At 47.7% G+C, this 24146-nt stretch overlaps 1 protein-coding gene across 1 annotated transcript in view; it reads left to right on the top strand.

The window, feature by feature from the left end:
* Positions 1 to 19074: 19074 nt before the first annotated feature.
* Positions 19075 to 24146, top strand: part of ERCC6L (ERCC excision repair 6 like, spindle assembly checkpoint helicase) — a 47767-nt gene continuing 42695 nt past the window's right edge. Inside the window, exon 1 of the mRNA XM_032757168.2 lies at positions 19075 to 19217. Within this exon, the coding sequence (XP_032613059.1) occupies positions 19150 to 19217 (68 nt within the window). The 5' untranslated portion in view covers positions 19075 to 19149. The remainder of the gene's footprint in view (positions 19218 to 24146) is intronic.

Here is a 24146-nt window from a genome sequence, read left to right as displayed (position 1 = left end):
GCGCCGTGGGCGGGAAGAGGGGCGGGAAGGCGGCAGGAAAGGCCGAGGGCACCACGCGGCAGGGAGGCCGCAGCCTTCTCAGCCGCCACCTGTCTGAGCCTTGATTTCCCTGTCGGTGACACGGGGATGAGAACCTGCAAGCAAGCCGTTGACGGGCATAAACGAGCTAATGGCTTGAACAGTTTGTAAACTAAAACGACGGCCAGCTGGCATTACAATGAACTATTATTATTATTATTATTATTATTATTTTTAGAGATGGGGGTCTTGCTCCGTCGCCCAGGCTGGAGTTCAGTGGCGTGATCATGGCTCACCGCAGCCTCGACCTCCTGGGCTCAAGCGATCCTCCAATGGACTATCATTACCACGACTATTCTTTTTCCTGGTATTGTCTTCTTTTCCCCTTCTCCCTGCCTTTCTGCGGCTCTGCCCCCACCCGCCTCGCCGCCACCCCGACTCCTCCCACCTCCCCGGACCCCAGCCCTGAGCCGGCGCCTGCCCGAATCCCCCGCCAGAGCGGGGTTCCTGCTGGGCCTCCTTTATTCCGTGCAAAATCACAGCCCCTGGGACACCTTTTGGAGATGAGGCCCACAGAGACACCTCAAGCTCATCCTGCAGGGGCAGAGCCGCTGATTAAATTATATTCACTCTGCCTTTCAGTCATTCAGATTGGCTGGGATGAGGCCAGCTGGAATTAGTGAGAAATTTGAAGCAGAGAATATTGACAAAGAAAGGCTGTTTTATTGCCTGCAATGACACAGGATATTTCAAAGGCAGCTCAGCAGGTCAAGGAGAGCTTAGTTTGTGAATAGATCAGACTTTTTGCTAATTATTTGGATAGACACAGATCTCAAGTTTTTAAAATCAGCTTTGTTTCCTTCAGGGACTTGAAAAACAACCCTTCCTCTCCCCAAATCTGAGATCCTTACCAGGTGAAGGCTTTGAAAACAAGAAAGTACTGTTAAACTATTCATTAATTCCAAATATTTTTTCAGCACCTACTATGTGCTAGGATGATTGTGGCTTTTGAAAATACAGACATGGAGCTGATATCTACAGGAGAAACAAACAACATGGAAGTAAACAGGGAAACAGATACTTTTAAATCGTGGTAAGGGCTCTGAAATATGTAAATAGGATTAGAGTGGTGGGGGTAGCTACTTTAAAGAAGGTGGGTCAGGGAAGGTCTCAGGAGAGATGGCTGATTTCTGAATGATAAGAAGGAGCCAGCCATGCTCAGATTTTAGGGGAAAGTGTTACTGGCCAAGGGGACAGCAAAAGCAAAGACCTGGTGGTGGAAATGGGCGTGGTTGTTCAAAGAACAGAAAGAAGGCCAATGTGCCTGAAGAAACAGGGTGAGATTTGGAAATCACATAGGGACCTGTAGGCCTCCGTGAGGAGTTTCGATAGTATTTCCAGTGTGTTGTGAACTCAATGAAAGGTCTTAAGCAAAGGAGTGACCTGATCTGCTTTATGTGTTTCTTGAAAGGATTATTGGGTACTGTTTGAGGAATAGATTTTCTTTTCTTTTCTTTTCTTTTTATTTTTTTTCTTTTTTTAAGACAGGGTTTCACTCTGTTGCTCAGGCTGGAGTGCAGTGGCATGATCATGGTTCATTGAAGTCTCAACCTTCCAAGCTCAAGTGATCCTCCCACCTCAGCTTCCCATGTACCTAGGACTACAGGCATGCAGCACCATGCCCAGCTAGTTGTTTTTTGTTTTGTTTTGTTTTGTTTTGTTTTGTTTTGTTTTGTTTGTAGAGATGGTGTCTCACTATGTCACCCAGGCTGGTCTTGAACTCCAGGGCTCAAGTGACCCTCCCACTTCAGCTTCCCAAAGTGCTGGGATTACAGCATGAGCCACCACGACCGGCGTGATTTTCTTTTTTCTTTTTCTTTTTTTGAGATGGAGTGTTGTTCTGTCGCCCAGGCTGGAGTGCAGTGGTGTGATCTCGGCTCACTGCAATCTCTGCCTCCCAGGTTCAAGCAGTTCTCCTGCCTCAGCCTCCCAGTAGCTGGGACTACAGGCGCACACCACCACGCCTGGCTAATTTTTGTATTTTTAGTAGAAATGGGGTTTCACCATATTGGTCAGGCTGGTCTTGAACTCCTGACCTCAGGCAATCCACCCGCCTCAGCTTCCCAAAGTGCTAGGATTACAGGCCTGAGCCACCGTGCCCGGCCTGATTTTTTTTTTTTTTTTTTTGACGGAGTCTTGCTCTGTCGCCCAGGCTGGAGTGCAGTGGCGTGCTCTCGGCTCACTGCAAGCTCCGCCTCCCAGGTTCACGCCATTCTCCTGCCTCAGCCTCTCCGAGTAGCTGGGACTACAGGCGCCCGCCACTACGCCCGGCTAATTTTTTTGTATTTTTAGTAGAGACGGGGTTTCACCGTGGTCTCGATCTCCTGACCTCGTGATCCGCCCGCCTCGGCCTCCCAAAGTGCTGGGATTACAAGCGTGAGCCACCGCGCCCGGCCCTGATTTTCTAATAAGAAAAATTGACTGGGGAACAGGAATGGGAATAGGGAGACTAGTTAGGAAACCATTGGTAAATTCCAGGTGGCTTAGGCTTGGGTAGTTGCAGTGGAGTGGGGATAGGTGGAGAGATTCAGGATGTATTTTGGAGACAGCCAACAGGGCTTGGTGATGAACTGGATGAGGGAAAGAGATGATGTTTCTAGTTTCAAGGTTTTTGGCTTGAGCAACTGAGTGGTGCCGTTTGTAGAGCTGGGGAAAACCAGGGCAGATCAAGTTTGAGGGTGGGTTGGGAACTAATAATTCTCTTTTGGACGTTTTCAGTGTGAAATGTCAGATGTCAGGGGGACTTGATATAGGAGTCTGGGACTCCAGTGAGAGGTTTGGACCTAAGAAAGACATCTGGGTGTCCTTAATATTCAGTTAAGAGCCCTTGGATTCTTGGTGACTTGCTCAAAGCTAACACAACTATAACAGAAACATGGTAAGATACCTGCTGTTATGAACCACGCGTTGTGTCCCTGGTAAAGGCGTATGTTGAAATTCTAACCCGAAACGGGATGGTATTAGGAGGTGGGGCCTTTGATAGGTGATTAGGTCATGAAGGTGAAGCCCTCATGAATAGGATTAATGTCTTATAAGAAAAGACCTGGAGGGACCAGTCACGGTGGCTCACGCCTGTAATCCCAGCACTTTGGGAGGCCAAGGTGGGCAGATCACTTGAGGCCAGGAGTTCGAGACCAGCCTGGCCAACATGGTGAAACCCTGTCTCTACTAAAAATACAAAAATTAGCTGAGTGTGGTGGCGCGTGCCTGTAATCCCACTTACTTGGGAGGCTGAGGCAGGAGAATTGCTTGAACCCAGGAGGCAGGGGTTGCAGTGAGCTGAGATTGCACAACTGCACTTCAGCCTGGGTGACAGAGTGAGACTCTGTCTAAAAAAAAAAAAAAAAAGAAAGAAAAGAAAAGACCTGGAGGCCAGGCAGGTGGCTCATGCCTATGAGAGGATCACTTGAGGCCAGGAGTTCAAGACCAGCCTGAGCAAGATGGCAAGAACCCACCTCTATGAAAAAATAAAAAATAAAAATAGCTAGGCTTGGAGACCAGGAGGTTGAGGCTACAGTGAGCTGTGATTGTGCCACTGTATTCCAGCCTAGGTGACAGAGCAAGACCCTGTCTCTCAAAAACAAATTTTTTTTATTAAAAAGGCTCCAAGAGCTTGTTTCCTTTTTCTCTCTGTTCTCCCTCAAGTGAGGGTACAACAAGAAGGTGAATGTCTGCAAACCAGGAAGAGGGCCTCACCAGACACTGAATTTGCCTGCACCTTGATCCTGGATTTCCCAGCCTCCAGAACTGTGAGAAATAAATGTTTGTTTGTTTGTTTTTATTTTTAATTTTTTGCTTTTTTTTAGAGACAGGGTCTCACACTGTCACCCAGGCTGGAGTATATTCGTGCAATCATAGCTCATTGCAGCCTCGAACTCCTGGACTCAAGTGAGTCCACTTCAGCCTCCCACTTCAGCCTCCCAAAGTGCTGAGATTGCAGGCATCAGCTTCCTGCACCCAGCCATGTTTGTTGTTTAAACCACTCAGTCTATGGTATTCTGTTATAGCAGCCAGAACTAAAACAGCTGTCTTCTTCCCTACCTTGAAAACAACACCCCTCTCCTCCACTTGAATGTCTTTATCTGAGTCAGTTAAGACTTACTCTCAGGGGAAATGCAAAATAAAACTACAAGGTACCACTTTTTAATAATCAAAGGGGTGAAGATCAAAAGGTTGGAAAACACTGTTAGCAAAGGTGGGGAAAACACGCACTTTCATATATTGTTTATGGGAATGTAAATTCATTTATCCCTTATGTAGGGCAATTTGGCAGTTTCTAGCAAAACAAGAAAGACATACACTTTGACCCAACAATTCCAATTTTAGGAAATTATCCTACAGATACACTCACACTTTTTTTTTTTTTTTTTTTTGATATAGAGTCTCGGTCTGTCGCCCAGACTGGAGTGCAGTGGCGCAATCTCGGCTCATTGCAAGCTCCACCTCCCGGGTTCAGGCCATTCTCCTGCCTCAGCCTCCCGAGTAGCTGGGACTACAGGCGCCCACCACCACGCCCGGCTAATTTTTTTTGTGTATTTTTAGTAGAGACGGGGTTTCACTGTGTTAGCCAGGATGGTCTCGATCTCCTGACCTCGTGATCCGCCCGCCTTTGCCTCCCAAAGTGCTGGGATTACAGGCGTGAGCCACTGCACCCGGCCCACTCACACATATTTTTTTAAAAAATGCATGTACCAGGCCGGGCCGTGGTGGCTCATGCCTGTAATCCCAGCACTTTGGGAGATGGAGGTGGGAGGATCACCTGTGGTCAGGAGTTCAAGACCAGCCTGGCCAACATGACAAAACCCCCATATCTACTAAAAATACAAAAATTAGCCAGGCGTGGTGGTGGGCACCTGTAATTCCAGCTACTTGGGAGGCTGAGGCAGGAGAGTTGCTTGAACCCTGGAGGTGGAGGTTGCAGTGAGCCGAAATCACACCACTGCACTCCAGCCTGGGTGACAGAGCGAGACTCCATCTCAAAAAAAAAAAAAAAAAAAAAAAGAAAAAACCATATACCAGAATATTTATTTTCACTATGTTTTTATTTATTTTTATTTTTCGTAGAGACGGGTCTCACTATGTTGCCCAGGGTGGTCTCAAACTCTAGAGCTCAAGCAATCCTCCCACCTCTACCTCCCAAAGTGCTAGGATTACAGGTGTGAGCTACCATGCCTAGCTCTCACTATGTTTTTAACAGCAAAAGATTGGGAAAAATATCCTTCAATAGAGGACTGATTAAATAAAGTACACCTTTACAATGGAATATGTGCAGCCATCAAATCTAAGGAAGTTCTTGGTCACTTTTTTGTTTTTCGAGATAGGGTCTCACTGTGTTGCCCAGGCTGGTCTTGAACTCCTGGGCTCAAGTGATTCTCTCACCTTAGCCACCTGAGTAGCTGGGACTATAGGCACGTACCACCATGCCCAGCTGATTTTTTTTAACTTGAAAAATTGAGATGAAATTTACATAACATAAAATTGACCATTTTAACTATTTTAAAGTGTAAAATTCAATGCCTTTATGTTTTGATATGAAACAACCTTTGAGATATATTGGTATGCACTTACCCTCACTCACCTTCTATCCCCACTTGCCTACCTCTGCTTGTGATAGTGGGAGAGACTTTTTCTGATGGGCATCTCTGAAAAGTCTCCAGAACACAGGAGGCTGAGAAGGACTGTTGCCAGGGAAAGGTGGTGGTAATGTTATCAGCGGTTCTCATCCCCGGCTGCACATTAGCATCACCTGAGGAGATTTTGAAAATGCCCTTGCCCAGGCCCCACCTTTAGATACTTTGATTTAATTAGGGGTGAGGCCTGGGCATGAGTCTTAAAATTTAGGCATAATTTACACACAGTAAAATGCATAAGCCTTAAATGTATAGTTCAATGAATTGTGATATTGTGGGTGCTTGTGTAACCATTGCCCCATTAAAACATAGAACATTTCCATCTCTCCAGTCACTGCCCTTCACCCCTGCCAGAGGCAGACATTGTTCTGATTTCTATCATAGATTCATTTTGATTGTTCTTGAACTTCATAGAAATGGAATCAAGCAGTATGTAACATTTTGAGATTGCCTTATTTCTTAGTATAATGCCCTTGAGGTTCACCCAAATAATTGCACTGATCAGTAGTTCATTTCTTTTTGTGGCTGAGTGGTATTCCCTTGTATGGATACACCAAAGTTTATCCATTCAGACATCCAGGGACATTTGTGTTGGTCCCAGTTTTTGGCTATTAGAAACAAAGCTGCTATCAACATTCTTGTACAAGTCTCTCTGTGAGCACATGTACTCATTTCTCCTTGAGTGGAATTCCTGGGTTTCACTTTATTTGAAACTGCTGGGCCGGGCGCGGTGGCTCACGCTTGTAATCCCAGCACTTTGGGAGGCCGAGGCGGGCGGATCACGAGGTCAGGAGATCGAGACCACGGTGAAACCCCGTCTCTACTAAAAATACAAAAAAAATTAGCCGGGCGTGGTGGCGGGCGCCTGTAGTCCCAGCTACTCGGAGAGGCTGAGGCAGGAGAATGGCGTGAACCCGGGAGGCGGAGGTTGCAGTGAGCCGAGATCGCGCCACTGAGCAAGATCCGTCTCAAAAAAAAAAAAAAAAAAAAAAAAAAAAAAAAAAAAAAAAAAAAAAAAAAAAGTACCAATTTACAACCCCACTAGCAAAAGATGAGACTTACAGTTGTTCCATATCTTTGCTAACACTTGGTATTGTCTGTCTTTTAAATTATAGCCATTCTCAGCCGGGCGCGGTGGCTCAAGCCTGTAATCCCAGCACTTTGGGAGGCTGAGGCGGGCGGATCACGAGGTCAGGAGATCGAGACCATCCTGGCTAACACGGTGAAACCCCGTCTCTACTAAAAACACACAAAAAAAATTAGCCGGGCGTGTTGGCGGGCGCCTGTATTCCCAGCTACTCAGGAGGCTGAGGCAGGAGAATGGCGTGAACCCAGGAGGTGGAGGTTGCGGTGAGCAGAGATCGCGCCACTGCACTCCAGCCTGGGGGACAGAGAAAGACTCCGTCTCAAAAAAAAAAAAAAAAAAAATTATAGCCATTCTCATGGGTATGTAGTGGCATGTCCTTTTAGTTTTAAGTTGCATTTCCCTAATGGAAAATTATGTTGATCATCTTTTCATGTGCTTATTGACCATTCATATATCCTGTCTCATGAGGTGTCTGTTCCACTTTTTGCTCATATTTTTGGGTGGTCATTTTATTATTGATTTGTAAGAGCTCTTTATACATTCTGGATATTAGTCTTTTGTCAGATAAATATATTGCAAACATTATTATTTAAGATATCCCCAGTGAGTCTCACATGAATGCAGACTTGAGAACCCTTGGTGAACTAAAGATTGGCCCCAAAGGCCCCCTACTTTTGCAAGTCCCCAAACTTACCCCCTAGCAATTTTGCCTGAGGATTTTTTTTTCTTTTTCTTTTCTTTTTTTTTCTTTTTTGAGATGGAGTCTTGCTCTGTCACCCAGGCTGGAGTGCAGTGGCGCAATCTCGGTTCACTGCAACCTCTGCCTCCTGGGTTCAAGAGATTCTCCTGACTCGGCCTCCCGAGTAGTTGGAATCACAGGTGTGCACCACCACGCCTGGCTAATTTTTGTATTTTTAGTAGAGACAGGGTTTCACTATGTTGACCCGGCTGGTCTTGAACTCCTGACCTCAGGTGATCCACCGCCTTGGCCTCCCAAAGTGATGGGATTACAGGCGTGAGCCACTGCACCTGGCTGAGGATTGGTTTTTCAATTCGTGTGAATGTCCATGGCTGTGGGGGATTTTAGGAGAGAGGGTTTCCTTGTCAGTCTTTCTCCTGCATATCTGCCTGGCTTCTTGGACAGCTCCATTCATCTGAACTGTTCTCTTACACTCTGACTGTGAGAAAGTCTTTTCGCGTCTTCACCCTAAGATTTTCCACATGTAAAATCTGACCTTAGTGCCTGACCCATTTCTACAACCCAGAGACAGTGTGTGTCAAAGGAATAAGGACATGTTTTTGTTTTTTGTTTTTTTGTTTTTTTTTTTTTTCTGGCTGGAGCAAGCTATGTCCTAGGTACAAAAGGAGTGTGACTTTCTGTATCCCCTCCTGGCTATTATCCTCAGCCTGCCTATCTGCTCACTGAAGGGGAGAAACATTTTCTAGCAGCCTTGGCAACCAATCACCAGAGGACAGGTCCCAGTCTCATTGAATCTGCTGTGTACTTGCTGCATGACCTCGTGCAAGGCAATTAACCTCTCTAATCCTTGGTTCCTTCAACTGGTACAAGAGAACATCTTGTTTGTTGTGGGGAAAGTTCCTGGCATAAATTAGCTGCTCACAAAGGATGGAAGACATGGTTCTAAGATCAGTGGAACTGGGCTGTGAGAGGAGCTCTCTCTGTTCTGGGACTTGCCAGGCCCTCAATGTGCCCTAGTGTCATATATCTGCCCCTTCCTTCCACACCTTCAGAGGCCCAGACTGGTCAAGGCCCCTCCTGCTGTGTTGTCTTCACCCTGCCCTTTTTGGCTAATTTGAACAGAACATCCCATGAGGGCCCCTAGGCTCTTTAAGCTCTGAGCAGATGGCTGGGAAGCCAGTTCTCTGAAACATACAGTTCTTGACTCAGATCTGGGCAAGGGGCCAAGACCTTCGAAGGGCTGTAGAAAAACTTCACCTTCGCCCCTACTTCCCTCCTGTTGCCCTCAAGAGCTTGTAGTTTTTACTACCTGTCTCTTAGTGCCAAAGAGGAAGGGAAAAAGGCCACACCTATTTGGATTAGATGCCCACTTGGAGTGCCTTCTTGGGCTGGCACCAGGGGGAAGCCTTGACCCCAGGTTTTGTGAGAGGCACCCATGCTATGTAGGGAGGGTTTCTCTGCTGCTGCAGGAGGAGGATAAGGAAGCTACAGGAGAGCTCATGCGGAGCTCCCAGAAATGTCCTTGACTTGGGGAACAAGTGGGTACAGGGCATCTGGAGAGTCCAGCGACACTGGGCTCTGGCTGGAGCCTGTTCATCTCACAGCCAAGCATGGGTGGCTTTGTCCTAGCACAAGATCTGGGAAGGGACTAGAAGAGGGCTGTCTAGTTCCTGGGTGTAACTCAGAATCCTCTGTGTTACTTCCAGGTCCATCTGGAGGCAGGTATAAAAGGGAGACAGGGGTAGTATTGGCAAGAGAAGTGGCTGGGATGGATATGCTTGGCCCTCCCCACTTCCCTGGTTTCTGGTCCCCATTATGTCTTTGGAGATATCATTCCCACCCAAGGCCTCATTCTAGTTCTCTAACAGAGCACCCAGTGCTCTCCTTTAGGATTACTAATTGACAAATCATCCATCCATCCATCCATCCATCCATCCATCCATCCATCCATCCAACAACTATTTACTGGTCAGCCATTATGTGTAGGGACCATTCTGAGCTTTGCGAGGGTGTAACTGTGCAAAAGACAGAAATGTTCTTCACAGAGCTCACATGATCATGGAGGAGCCAGACAGGTAACCAGGCAGCTACATTCCATGGAATAAACCCAATGATAAAGGCAGGATGTGGGATCACAGAGGATGACTTGTTGAGAAGGATCAGGGAAGGTTCCTGGAAGCAGGGAGGCCTGCACTGAGACAAGAGGAGTGAATAGACAATAGTGAGGTGAAAAGGGTGAGTCCAGGCAGAGGAAACTGCATGTGGGGAGGCCTGGAGGCAAGATCTGAATAGCTGGAAGTTGTTCAGTTTGAGAAGAGATCATGTGCATGTATGTGTAGGGGTTGTGAAGAAGTAAGATGTGGCCAGAGAGGTAGTCAGAGGCCAGATCAGGAAGGCCTTGTAAGCCATGGTGAGGAGGCAGGACTTGATCTTGAGGGAAACGAGGAGGCTTTGAAGGATTTGGACAGGGCCATGGCATGATCAGTTTAGTATTTTTGAAAGATGATTCTGGTTTTTGGGTAGAGATCAGATAGTGGGGGAAAGGCACAAATAGAAGCAGGAAGACAAGCCAGGAGGCTAGTGCGGTCATCCAAGTGAGACAGAATGGTGGCATAGACTACCGTGGTGGCAGTGGAGATGGAGAGAAGTGATTGGATTTGGGATGTATTTTAGAGGTAGAGCCAACACGACTCACTGATGAATTGAACGTGAGGGGCAAATACGATGCAGGCCTCAAAGACACTTCCCGGTTTCTGACTTGGACCACTTTGCGGGTTTGTAGTGCCATTCATGGAGATGGGAAATGTTGAGAGAGCAGGTCTAGGGGAGAGTGGGTGAGTTCAGTGCTATGTAGAGTTTGAGCTTCCGGGGTGACATGTCCTATAGCCAGTTTGCCATCTAGGTCCAAATCTCAGGAGAGAGGATGAGGCTAGAGACAGAGTTGTGAGGTCTTGAGAGCCAGTGAGGTAACCCAAAGGGAGTGGAGGATGCCATGTTTTGTGCAGTGGGACTGCCTTGTCAAAGGTTTCTCTATCGTTTGGTGCCCACTTCACCCAAACCCCGAAAGGCAGGTTTAGAAGGCTTTCATCAAAGACTGTGAAACTTAGGGCAAAGACCCTGCAGGTAATCCTAACTCTTGGCTCCCTCCCTTCCTCCCAGTCCCTGTCATTTCCACAGCATCCTGGGCTGACTTGATTAGTTTCCAAAAAGGGTTTATCCATCCCAGGGGCCAGGCCAGCTGCCATTCTTAGGAAATTCAGTTTCTGGCTCCCTCTGCTGGCAGAGCTGGAGATGACTGTTGGCTGGGGCAGCCTCCATCCCACGGCTTTCCTCCTCCTTCCTGCTTCCCCTGGGAGATTAAACCCTCAGTCTCAATCCTCTATCCCCTACCCCCAAATCCCACCTACTTTATAAGAACCCTAGCTAGAAATCGGGTGGGAGAAGCCTAATTAGGGATCCGGGAAACATAAATTCTTTTTTTTTTTTTTTTTTTTTGAGACAGAGTCTGGCTCTGTCCCCCAGGCTGGAGTGCAGTGGCACCATCTCGGCTCACTGCAAGCTCCGCCTCCCGGGTTCACGCCATTCTCCTGCCTCAGCCTCCCGAGTAGCTGGGACTACAGGCGCCCGCCACCACGCCCTGCTAATTTTTTTTTTTTTTTGTATTTTTAGTAGAGACAGGGTTTCCCTATGTTGGCCAGGATGGTCTCGAACTCCTGACCTCGTGATCCGCCCACCTCGGCCTCCCAAAGTGCTAGGATTACAGGCTTGAGCCACCGTGCCCGGCCGGAAACATAAATTCTTACTGTTGGCAGAGCTTGGTGGCTCACACCTGTAATCCTAGCACTTTGAAAGGCTGAGGCGGGAGGATCGCTTGAGCCCAGGAGCTGAAGAACAGCCTGGGCAACATAGCAAGACTCTGTCTCTACAAAGTATTAAAAAAATTAGGTGGATGTGGTGGCACATGTCTGTAGTCCCAGCTGCTAAAGAGGCTGAGGTGGGAGAATCGCTGGAGCCTGGAGGATCACTTGAGCTCAGGAGTTTGAGGTTACGGTGAGCCGAGATCACACCACTGCACTCCAGCCTGGGCAACAGAGTGAGACCCTGTCTCGTAAATAAATTATTACTGTTTCTAATCACTTTCATCTTTTTTTCTGCCCCAAACCCACTCTCGGCTTTTTTTTTTTTTTTTTTGACAGGATCTCACTCTGTCACCCAGGCTGGAGTGCAGTGGTGTGACTCTGCTTACTGCAGCCTCGAACTCCTGGGCTCAAAAGATTCTCCCATCTCAGCCTCCCAAGTAGGTAGGACTACAGCACACACCACCACACACAGCTAATTTTTGTGTTTTTTGTATGATGAATCATGTTGCCCAGGCTGGTCTCAAACTCCTGGGCTCAAGCGATCCTCCCACCTCGGCCTCCCAAAGTGCTGGCATTACAGGTGTGAGCCACCATGCTCAGCCCCAAACCCACTCTTGATCTCCTTGTGCATGAAGACTTCATTTGGTTATCAAAAACACTCTTCCATTCTCAGTCCCCAAGAGCAACATTTTGCTGGCACTCCCTCCTCATATGCAGGGAAGCCATGATGTGTGCTGGAAAAAACGCTGGGTTGGGAGTGAAGGTACCTAGGTTTGAGTCCTGTTTCTGTCACAGGTTCAGGGTCTGACCTTGGACTGGTCACTTCCTTCTTTCCCAGTGGCAGTTCCCTTACCTGTGGCATTAGACTGGAGTCCAAAAAACCGTTTCAACTCAGCATTCTAGGCTTGCTCCAACCATCTTAGCCTTTTTAGTTTTCATACACATCAAGCCCTCTCCTGCCTCAGGGCCTTTGGTCATGCTATTCCCTCTGCCTGAAATGCCCTTCCCTTCCCTTTTTGTTTGGTTAACTCCTCCCTACCCTTCAGCTCTTTTTTTTTATTATTAATTTTTTTTGCACACGAAACAATAAACATTTTCTAAAAATACATACAAACAAAAAGATGCATATCAAACATATTAGGAAGGTTGCACATGGGAAGACGGGGAATAGAAATGGGGAGTGGGAATTAAAATAAATGAGAGAGGGACTTTGTATGGATCAATGATAATAACTCAATCCTCTATTTGACAAAGAAGAAGGAGAAGGAAGAGGAAGAACAAGAAAGTGGGATAAAGGATCAGAAAGGGAGGAAAATAGAAAAAATTAGAGTATGACTCCAGGGTAGACCTGTTTTGTTGTCGCTGGGTTGGTTGGTTGGTCTGTTGTATTTTTCATATGTTTCGCCATGTTGGCCAGGCTGGTCTCGAACTCCTAGCCTCAAGTGATCAACCCGCCTCGGCCTCCCAGAGTGGTGGGACTACAGGCGTGAGCCACCACGTCCAGCCCCCACATTGCTTCTGGCCTCCGTGGTAGACCTCCCAGACGGGGCGGCCGGGCAGAGGTGCTCCCCACATCCCAGACGGGGCAGCCAGGCAGAGGCGCTCCTCACTCCCCAGACGGGGCGGCCGGGCAGAGACGCTCCTCACTTCCTAGACGGGGTGGTGGCCGGGCAGAGGGGTTCCTCACTTCCCGGAAGGGGCGGCCGGGCAGAGGCAATCCTCACATCCCAGACAATGGGCGGCCGGGCAGAGGCGCTCCTCGCTTCCCAGACGATGGGCGGCCGGGCAGAGGCGCTCCTCACATCCCAGACGATGGGTGGCCGGGCAGAGGCGCTCCTCACTTCTTCCCAGACGGGGCGGCCGGACAGAGGCGCTTCTCACTTCCCAGAGGATGGGCGGCCGGGCAGAGGCGCTCCTCACATCCCAGACGATGGGCGGCCAGGCAGAGACGCTCCCCACCTCCCAGACGGGGCAGCGGCCGGGCAGAGGCTGCAATCCCAGCACCCTGGGAGGCCAAGGCAGGCGGCTGGGAGGCGGAGGCTGCAGCGAGCCAAGACCACGCCACCGCACTCCAGCCCCGGCAACACCGAGCACCGAGTGAGCGAGACTCCGTCTGCAGTCCCAGCACCTCGGGAGGCCGAGGCGGGCAGAGCACTCGGGGTCAGGAGCTGGAGACCAGCCTGGCCAACATGGCGAAATCGCGCCTCCAGCCAAAGGAGAAAAAGCAGGCAGCGGTGGTGGCGCGCGCCGGCAATCCCAGGCAGCCCGCAGGCCGGGGCAGGAGAATCACGGGAGCTGGAGGCAGGGAGTCTGCAGCCAGCCGAGTAGATTCCAGCCTGGGCCACAGAGGGAAAAATGGGAAGGGAAGGGAGGGGAGGGGAGGGGAGGGGAGGGAAGGGAGCTACCCTTCAGCTCTTAGCTCAAATGCTACTTCCTCAGAGAAACCTTTTCCAGCCCTCCAGATTGGGTCAGATACCTCGTGGTACGCTGTCATAATTGCCTGTAGTTTTCCTTCTGAGCTCTCTTCACGTTTGTAATTTTCCAAGTGTTTGTGTGATTATTGTTTCAAGTCCATCTTCACCATGGAACTTTAAGTTCTTTGATAGCAAGGACTTGTCTGTTTTTCTCACCACTCTACCCCCAGCACCTGGATCCTTACCTGACCATCTTGTAAAGGCTCAACACATATTTACTAAATAAATGAATAAGTAAATGGATGAATTAATCCTTTTCTTCACCTGTCAGCTGCTTTCTGTATCTAACTAGCATCATGTTAAAGAGCAAAAAGTCGAAAGCCAGACTGCCTGGGTTTGGAATCCTGCTTTACCATTCACAAGCTGTGTAAACTTGTGTAAGTTATTCGATCTTTCTGTGCCTCAGTTTCCTCATCTGTAAAAGGAGGATGATAATAGTATACACTGTCTAACAAGGTTGTTGTTAAGGATTAAAAAACAGTGTATGTGAAGTCCTTAGAACAAGGCCTGGCACTTCAGTGCTATCTAAGTAATAGCTATTGTTCTTATTCGGCCTCATCCATCTCTCCATTTATGCATTCTGAACCCTCCCACAAAGCCTCATTATCTTATTTCCAGCCTGTGAGTGCGGATGACTCTGTAATTTGCAGATTAGGTTGAAAAGTTTTGTTTTTTAAAATTCTTATTATGGAAATGTTCAATCATACACAGAAGCAGAGAAGAGGATAATGAACCTCTGTAACAAGCTTCAACAATTATCAACATTTTGCCAATCTTTGTTCATCCCTACTCTCCTTTTTTTTCCCTCTGTACTGGAGTATTTTAATGTAAGTCCCAGATGTCATATCATTTTGTCTGAAAATACTCCAATATGTATTTCTAACAGATGAGGACCTTAAAAAAAAAAGCAATACCATTATCACCCTTTTAAAATTAACAATAATTAGGGAGAGCTTTTTTTGTTTGTTTTTTTTGAGATAGAGTTTTGCTCTTGTAGAGGCTGGAGTGCAATGGCATGATCTTGGCTCACTGCAACCTCCGCCTCCTGGGTTCAAGCCATTCTCCTGCCTCAGCCTCTCGAGTAGCTGGGATTACAGGTGCCTACCATCATGGCCGGCTAGTTTTTGTATATTAGTAGAGATGGGGTTTCACCATGTTGGCCAGGCTGGTCTCGAACTCCACCCACCTCGACCTCCCAAAGTGCTGGCATTACAGGTGTAAGCCACTGCACCCAGCCTAGGAAGAGCTTTTTTCTTTTCTTTTTGAGACAGAGTCACCCTCTGTCACCCAGACTGGAGTGCAGTGGCGAGATCTTGGCTCACTGCAACCTCTGCCTCCCAGGTTCAAGCAATTCTCCTGCCTCAGCCTCCCGAGTAGCTGGGATTACAGGCACGTGCCACCACACCCAGCTAATTTTTGTATTTTTAGTAGAAACGGGGTTTCACCATGTTGGTCAGGCTGGTCTCGAACTCCTGACCTTGTGATCCGCCCACCTTGGCCTCCCCAAGTGCTAGGATTACAGGCGTGAGCCACTGAGCCCGGCTGGGAGAGCTTTAGGAACCCCATTCCCTTGAGAGACGCTGGGCGAATGCGAGCCCTTGATTGGGGTAGATGCATAATGAGGAACAGCAGATAACTAACCGATGTAAAGTGTTTTGAATGGGGCCTGTCACATAAGATGGTTATAGTAGTAACTATTATTTTGACTCTCTTTGATTCTCTCCATTTACCCACTCAAAATCCTCCCAATCTCTCTCTTATTTTCAGGCTGTGAGCCTGGGTGACGATTTATAAAGGAGGACTAGGAGCCTGGGCTGGGGAGTTTCCTGGGTCATCAGAGCCCTGGGTTGAGACCTGAGACTCCAGAAGGCACCAAGAAGGGCCCAAAGGAAGCAGACTACAGGACCGAAGGGGAGGGGAGGAGCAGCCAGAGGTGGGGAGTTTAAAGGAGGAGCCCTACAGCTGTGTGAAAATGGGTCTTAGAAAATCCAACAGCCAAAGGGCAGGCAAGCTGAGGGTTGGTCCTTCCTTCCCAGTGATCAGGGCCTTTGGGCATCACTGCCAGCTGGGAAGCAGAGGGGAGGTAGCCAGGGTTCCTGAGGGAGTTCTCTTTAGCTTTTCTTCACAGCCCACAATGGGGCATGCCTACAACAACCACCAGGGGCCTGCTTTGCTTCATCTTCAGTTCTCAACAATTCCCAGGATATGAGTGATGATGGTGGACCCTGAGCCAAAGCACAACCAGACATGGGCTTCCCCAGACTCAAGATGAAGATTTTTGTGCTCTCATCTCTCTTTTCCTTTCTGCAGAATTCTCTCCTACATCTTCTCCCCTATTCTGCTCTTCTCATCCTACTCATCCTTTGGGTATCCAGGGCGCCTGGACACTCAACTCATCCTTAGCTCCTTTGTGCTGCTATAATAAAATGCCATAGACTCAAACTCATCATTTTTTTTTTTTTGAGACGGAGTTTCACTCTTGTTGCCCAGGCTGGAGTGCCAATGGCGTGATCTTGGCTCACCACAACCTCCGCCTCCCAGGTTCAAGCGATTCTCCTGCCTCAGCCTCCCGAGTAGCTGGGATTACAGGCATGTGCCACCATGCCCGGCTAATTTTGTATTTTTAGTAGAGACAGGGTTTCTCCGTCAGGCTGGTCTCGAACTCCCGACCTCAGATGATCTGCCCACCTCAGCCTCTCAAAAGGCGGGATTACAGGCGTGAGCCCCCGCACCTGGCCATCAAACTCATAATTTATAAACAATAGAAATGTATTTATTATGGTTCTGGAGGCTGAAGAGTCCAAGATGAAGGTGCCAACAGGATTGGTATCTGGTGAGGGCTGCTCTCTGCTTCCAAGATGGTGCCCTGTTGCTGCATCCTCTGGAGGGGAAGGAATACTGTGTCCTTACATGGTAGAAAAGCAGAAGAGCAAAAAGGGCCTAAACTAGCTCCCTCCAGCCCTTTCATAAGGCACTAATTTATTCATGAAGTAGGATCCCTCATGACATTACTTCCTAAAAGGCCCCGCCTCTCAGTGCCACCACAGTGGGGATTAAGTTTCAACACATGAATTTTGAAGGACATTCAGACCATAGCACAGCCCAATCCAAGCTTGCCTCCAGGAAAAGATGTGATTCAAACACTTTAGCAGAGTAAACAAGTTCCTTTATAACCTGGCCTTCAACTGCCTCATCAACCTCATTTCCCACCACTGCCCTCTTCTTTCCAGTGTGACACAGCGAAACAGCACAGATTTGTGTCCATATGGACCTAGTATTGAATTCTGGCTCTGCTGCTTCCTAGCTCAGGAAGCTTAGATGAAGTCACTTTATCTCTCTGAGCCTGTTTCCACATCTGAAAAATGGGGATAATAGTATACTAAAAGGCCTCTTAACAAAGGCCTTAAAGTCATACAAACCAGGAAAATAGCCCATGTTCTCCAAGATCCCCCACCCCCCCCCCACCCTTTTCTTTTTTTTGAGATGGAGTCTTGCTCTGTAGCCCAGGCTGGAGTGCAATGGAATGATCTCAGTTCACTGCAACGTCTGCCTCCTAGGTTCAAGCGATTCTTCCGCCCCAGCCTCCCGAGAAGCTGGGATTACAGGCACCCGCCATCATGCCCAGCTAATTTTTGTAGAGACGGGGTTTCACCATTTGGCCAGGCTGGTCTTGAACTCCTGACCTCAGGTGATCTGCCCGCCTCGGCCTCCCAAAGTGCTGGGATTACAGGTTCAGTGAGCCATTGAACCTGGCCTCCAACATTCCTTTTAACTCATAACGGTCTATAAATTTTATAAAAAGCTTAAAATTCTCTGGCCATGTGATGTATGACTGGGCCAATAGGTGAGTTTTCCAATACTGAATGCTAAATTAGTGTCTCGAGGAATCATGTCTGTGTTCTTAACAGTATATGAACAAGGACAATTTTTGTTGGCCCACAACCTCCTATTTAGTGTCACCCAAGCAAGCCACTTAAACTCAATCACATTTCCTTAAGCTCTAGGCTCTGCCTTTTTTTTAGGCTCTGCCTTTGGAAATGACTGTATCTTAGTTGGTGCTTCTGAAGAAATGGTGACCACAGCACTACTTCTTTTTTTTTTTTTTAATTATTTTTGTCTTCCTTTTATTACACCAAGTATGTGAACCTAGTTACTTATTTCTTAAATAATAATTTTTTTTTTTTTTTTTGAGATGGAGTCTTGCTCTGTCACCCAGGCTGGGGTGCAGTGGCATGATCTTGGCTCGCTGCAGCCTCCACCTCCCGGGTTTGAGATTCTTGAAGACCCTTCTCTCGTTCTCTCTTTTAAAAAAAAAAATAAATACAGCATAACGCCCTGTGGAGAGGAAAAAAAAATTTTTTTAAAGAGACGGGAGTCTCACTATGTTGCCCAGGCTGGTCTTGAACTCCTGAGTGCAAGTGATCCTCCCGCCTTAGCCTCCCAAAAGGCTAGGATTACAGGTGTGAGGCACTGCACCCAGCCTTTTTTTTTTTTGAGATGGAGTCTCGCTTTGCCGCCCAGGCTGGAGTGCAGTGGTGCAGTCCCGGCTCACTGCAACCTCCACCTCCTGGGTCCGAGCGATTCTCGTGCCTCAGCCACCCGAGTAGCTGGGACTGCGGGCGCCCGCCACCACGCCCGGCTAATTTTTTGTATTTTTAGTAGAGACGGGGTTTCACCATGTTAGCCAGGTTGGTCTCGAACTCCTGACCTCACGTGATCGGCCCGCCCCGGCCTCCCAAAGTGCTGGGATTACAGGCGTGAACCACCGCGCCTGGTCGCTTCTTCAATGTTAGTTTAAATCACAGGGACTATGCCTCCCAGGGTGTTTGAATTCAAAGCACGGTCAGTGCCAGGTACTGGCGATCAAGGAAGGGAAGCTATCTGTGGATGCGGGGCAGGGGTTGGTTGGGGGACGCAGGCGTTGGAGATCTCCAGGGGTCGCCGCAATGACTGGGATCATATCGGACAGTCCCCTCCACTCACAATGATAGCACACGCACGCGCGAACGAATTGGCCGCTGCATAGTTTGAAGTGGATTGAAACGCGAGGGATCACAGTCTGACGCAACACACTCTGTGTCTCGAAGGCAGAGATCACCTCCTGCTTCCCGGCGCGCGTAGGCGCAGGCGCCCACCCTCATGGGCGGGGCTCAGGCGGTGGCGACGCAGCGCGTGGTCGCGGATTGGCTGGCCGCGAGGCCGACGGTTGGCTGTGTCCCTCCCCACGGGCGCACTGAGCATGCGCGGGGCGGGAGTGAGCGAAATTCAAGCTCCAAGCTCCAAGCTCCCGCCGGGGTAACTGGAACCCAATCCGAGGGTCATGGAGGCGTCCCGAAGGTTTCCGGAAGCCGAGGCCTTGAGCCCAGAGCAGGCTGCTCATTACCTAAGGTATATCTGGACCGCTAGGCGGGTCTAGCTAACCGACCTGGCCCAGGGTGGAGGTGGGGTGGCCCCGGATCCTCCTGGGGACCCAAACTGTTGAGGCGGAGCGTTTTGAGACGCGCACTCGCACTCTTCTCGCAGCAGGGTGTGGGAGTCAGCTCTGGATATTTGACCAGATTTCTAAAACCTGAGGAGACCCCGATGCCTCTTCTTTTGGGCAAATGACTCTCCAGTATGAGCTCCTTAAAAGCCAGAGCCTTAATTAATCAAGCCCTTCTTGATTCTTTTCAGCTTATCAAGCCCTAAGTCTAGGGGATACAGAGATGAGTAAAACAAGGTCCCCGCCCCCAAATTGTTTGTAATCTAGTAGTGGAAACGGATCTGTAAAGCAATAATTACTAGGTTTGATAAGTGCTGTAAGAGGTATAATGTATGTGCAGGGCACAGTGTTGGCATGAAAGAGGGAATGGCCAACTACAAGGATGGTCAGCTAAGGGATGGCGTGACAAGAGGAGACGTTTGAGGTAGGCGTTGAAAAATGAGTAAACATTCACCCGTTGGCTAAGAGTGGGGGGCATGGTAATGTTGGGATGAGAATTTAAATTTTTTCTTAAATTGTGGTAAAGTACACATAACACAAATTTTATCTTTTTGTGCAGAAACTGGGTTTTATGAAAAATAAAGTTTATCATCCTAACCATTTTTAAATGTACAGTTCAGTAGTGTTGACTACATTCATATTGTTATGCAACTGTCCGTCATCTCCAGAACTTTTCTCATGTGGCAAAACTGAAACAACTCCATTAAACAACTCGCCATTTCCCCCTCCCTTCAGCCCCTAGCAACCATTATTCTGTCTCTGTGAATTTTACTGCTTTAATTTTTTTTGAGACAGGGTCTTGCTGTGTCGCCCAGACTGGAATTCAGTGGCCTGATCATAGTTCACTGCAGCCTCGAATGCCTGGGCTCAAGCAGTCCTCCTGCCCCAGCCTCCCTAGTAGCTGGGACTTCAGGTGGGTGCCACCATGCCCAGCCAATTTGTTATTTTATTATTGTTGTTTTATATATATTTTTAGAGACAGGGTCTGGCTCTGTCACCCAGGCTGGAGTGCAGTGGCGCGATCTCTAACTCAGCTCACTGCAACTTCCATCCCCCGGGGCTCATGCGATCCTCCCACCTCAGTTTCCGGAGTAGCTGGGACCACAGGCGCACACCACCACACCCAGCTATTTTTTTTTTTTTTTTTTTGAGATGGGGTTTCACCATGTTAGCCGGGATGGTCTCAATCTCCTGATCTCGTGATCCGCCCGCCTCGGCCTCCCAAAGTATTTTTTTGAATTTTTAGTAGAGACGGGGTCTCGCCATGTTGCCCAGGCTGGTCTCAAACTCCTGAGTTCAAGCAATCCTCCTGCCTTGGCCTCCCAAAGTGTTGAGACTACAGACGTGGGCCACCATGCCAGGCCTTTCATTTAGATTTTTCCAATTGTTTGCCATTATACTTTTGTTGTAATAGGCAGCCTTTGTGTGAATTTTTGTGCACTTTGTAACTGAGTGTACACTTTGGAATTCGGATTGCTGGGTCTTGGGGAATGTGTATTTAAAATTGCCATTCAAGAAAACCATGCCAGATTTTAATAAAGTCAATAGTGTGAGCAAGCATTTATTTATATTCTCTCAGGCTGGTGTGTGATGAGCTATATGAGTCAATTCAAAAGTTAAGATATGTAGTTTTACTTTTGAAGCTAGGACTTGTAGTATTTTCTTCTACAGATACACTTACATGAGTGAGCAAAGATGTGTGTGCGTGTGTATACAGTAAGTCCTCACTTAGCATTGTCCATACGTTCTTGGAAACTGACTTTAAGTGAAATGACATAGCAAAACCAATTTTTTTCTCATCAGTGTTGCAGCAAAATGATATTGAATGAACCAGTGTCATTCAAGGGCCTGCTGTGTGTCATTTTGCTTAAAGTTGCAGTTGCCGAGAACCTACTGACCATGTTAACTGAGGACTTACTGTACATATAAACATATACCAGAGGTGTGTGCCACGAAGCCCGGCTAATGTTTAAAAGATTTTTGTAGGCTAGGTGCAGTGGCTCATGCCTGTAATCCCAGCACTTTGGGAGGGTGAGGCGGGCGCATCACGAGGTCAGGAGTTCAAGACCAGTCTGGACAACATGGTGAAGCCCCATCTCTACTAAAAATACAAAAATTAGTCGGGTATGGTGGCGGGCACCTGTAATCCCAGCTACTTGGGAGGCTGAGGCAGAATTGCTTCAACCCAGGAGGCGGAGGTTGCAGCGAGCCGAGATGGCGCCACTGCACTCCAGCATGGGCAACAGAGCAAGACTCCATCTCAGAAAAAAAAAAAAAGATTTTTGTAGAGATGAAGTCTCACTGTGTTGCCCAGGCTGGTCTTGAACTCCTAGACTCAAGTGATCCTCCCACCTCAGGCTCCCAAAGCACTGGGATTACAGCTGTGCGCCACCATGCCCAGCAGAATCAGACTTTTTATTACACTTCCATTATTACACCACCGTTCAAGCATTCTACTCTCCATCCTCTACCTTACTCCCTCTAGAATACCAATTCCAACAACCGTTTGATATTGTTGGGACCTATAGTTCATTGATTCCATCTTTTCACTGTTGCACACCCCTCAGGTTCTCACTTCTCTCCTTACATAGTTTGAAGTTCAGAGTCAATAATTGTGGAGGCTTCCTTGTGTACAACTTTAACTTATTTTTTTTCTCTTTCACACTTCATTATACTGGCTTGGCAAGACCATAGCCTTCATATGGTAAGCAGAGTAATGGCCTCCCGAGGATATCCACATACTAATTTCTGAACCCTGTGAATATGTTACCCTCATATGGTAGAGAGGAATTAAGGTCACTAACCAGCTGACCCTAAAATAGGGAAATTGGAATATCTGGGTGAGCCCAGTGTAATCACAGGGTGCTTAAAAGTGGAAGAGGGGCTGGGTGTGGTGGCTCACAGCTGTAATCCCAGCACTTGGGGAGGCTAAGGTGGGTGGATCACCTGAGGTCAGGAGTTCGAGACCAGCCTGGCCAACGTAATGAAACCCTGTTTCTACAAAAATACAAAAATAAGCCGGACGTGGTGGCACACGCCTGTAATCCCAGCTACCCAGGAGGCTGAGGCAGGAGAATTGCTTGAACCCAGGAGGTGGAGGTTGCAGTGAGCTGAGATCGCACTGTTGCACTCCAGCCTAGGCTACAAGACTGAAATTACATCTCCAAAAAAAAAAAAAAAAACGGAAGAGGGAGGCAGAAGAGGAGGTCATAGTGACGCAGTGTGAGAAGGATTCAACCTGTCCTACCTGGCTCGGTAGATGGGGAAGGGGTTATGAGCCAAGAAATGTGTATGGCCTCTGGAAGCTGGAAAAGTCAAGAAGCACATTCTCCCCCTAGAGCGTCCAGAAAGGAACACAGCCTTGCTGCAACCTTAATTTTAGCCCAGTGAGACCTGTGTCAGACTTCTAACTTATATAACCTGCAAGATATACCTGTAAGATAAAAGATAATACTTTGTGTTGTTTTAACGTTTGTGATGATTTGTAACGGCAGCAATAGGAAACTAATATATTTTGCTAAATCCAACTCTGGCCCTCGCAGATGAACATGGTTGAAGAAACAATCATGCTGACTGATCTTACTTGAAATCCATCAATATTAATGTCAAGCAGGCCCTTCATGCTGCCTGGCAATCATATTACATTTCTCTAATGTATTCACTCATCCATTGTACTAGATGCCTGTTTCATACCTTCTTGCTTTTCAGACCCTCAACATCTCTCCCTCATCTCTCTTGCTTCCAATTTCACTGGGTTGATAGAAGCAATCAGAAGCTTCTTCTCCCATATCAACCTACTTCCCAGCATTATTCCCTCTGTGTTCTTTGCCTTCTATCCTGTTAGTATGGATGAACTCTCCATGCTTCTAGCTAAGGCACAACCCCCCATTTGTGCAAAAGATCTCATCCCTTGTCACTCACTGGTATAAGGACTTCAACCCACCAATTCTTTCATTGTTAAAAAAAAAATCCCCTCTTGATCCTATTTTCCTTTCCAGTTATTGCTCCATTTCTTCTCTTTCCTTTACAGCAAAACTCCAGGTGTCACATCATTGTCTACACTTGTCATTTCCTATTTCTTTCCTCCTAACTTCTGTTGAACTCGTCCCAATCAGGTTTTCACCCCATCACTTTACACAAACTGCTTTTATCATAGTCACCAATGACATTCATATAAGTAAATCCAACAGTCAGTTCTCAATCTTCATCTACCTCGACCAGTAGTACTTGACGAGGTTGATCACTTCTCCATGAAACACATGATTCATTAGTCTGCCAAGGAGCCCTTGCTCTCCGGATTTTCTTCTTACTTCACTGACTGCTGCTTCAGATTCTGTTGATATTCCTCCTCATATCTTCTAAGATAATTTAAATCCCCAGATATGACATTTCACGCTGAAATACTTAAGTATATATTCCTTAAAAAGAACATATTCTTTTTTTTTGTTTTTTGAGACGGAGTCTTGCCCTGTTGCCCAGGCTGGAGTGCAGTGGCTCACTGCAACCTCCGCCTCCCAGATTCAAGTGATTCTCTGCCTCAGCCTCCCAAGTAGCTGGGATTACAGGCACCTGCTACCACGCCCGGCTAATTTTTGTATTTTTAGTATGGGGTTTCACCATGTTGGCCAGGCTGGCCTCAAACTCCTGGCCTCAGGTGATCCACCCGCCTCGGCCTCCCAAAGTGCTGGGATTACAGGCATGAGCCCCCTTGCCCGGTCAAAAAAAAGCCATATTCTTACAAAACCACCATGCCATATCACACCTAACAAAATAAATGAATTCATTGATATTATCTAATACATAGTCCATATTCAAATTTTTTTTTTTTTGAGACG

The sequence above is a fragment of the Hylobates moloch genome, unplaced genomic scaffold, assembly GCF_009828535.3.
Source record: "Hylobates moloch isolate HMO894 unplaced genomic scaffold, HMol_V3 SCAFFOLD_7, whole genome shotgun sequence".
NCBI lineage: Eukaryota > Metazoa > Chordata > Mammalia > Primates > Hylobatidae > Hylobates > Hylobates moloch.
This window is presented reverse-complemented; position numbering and strand designations above follow the sequence as displayed.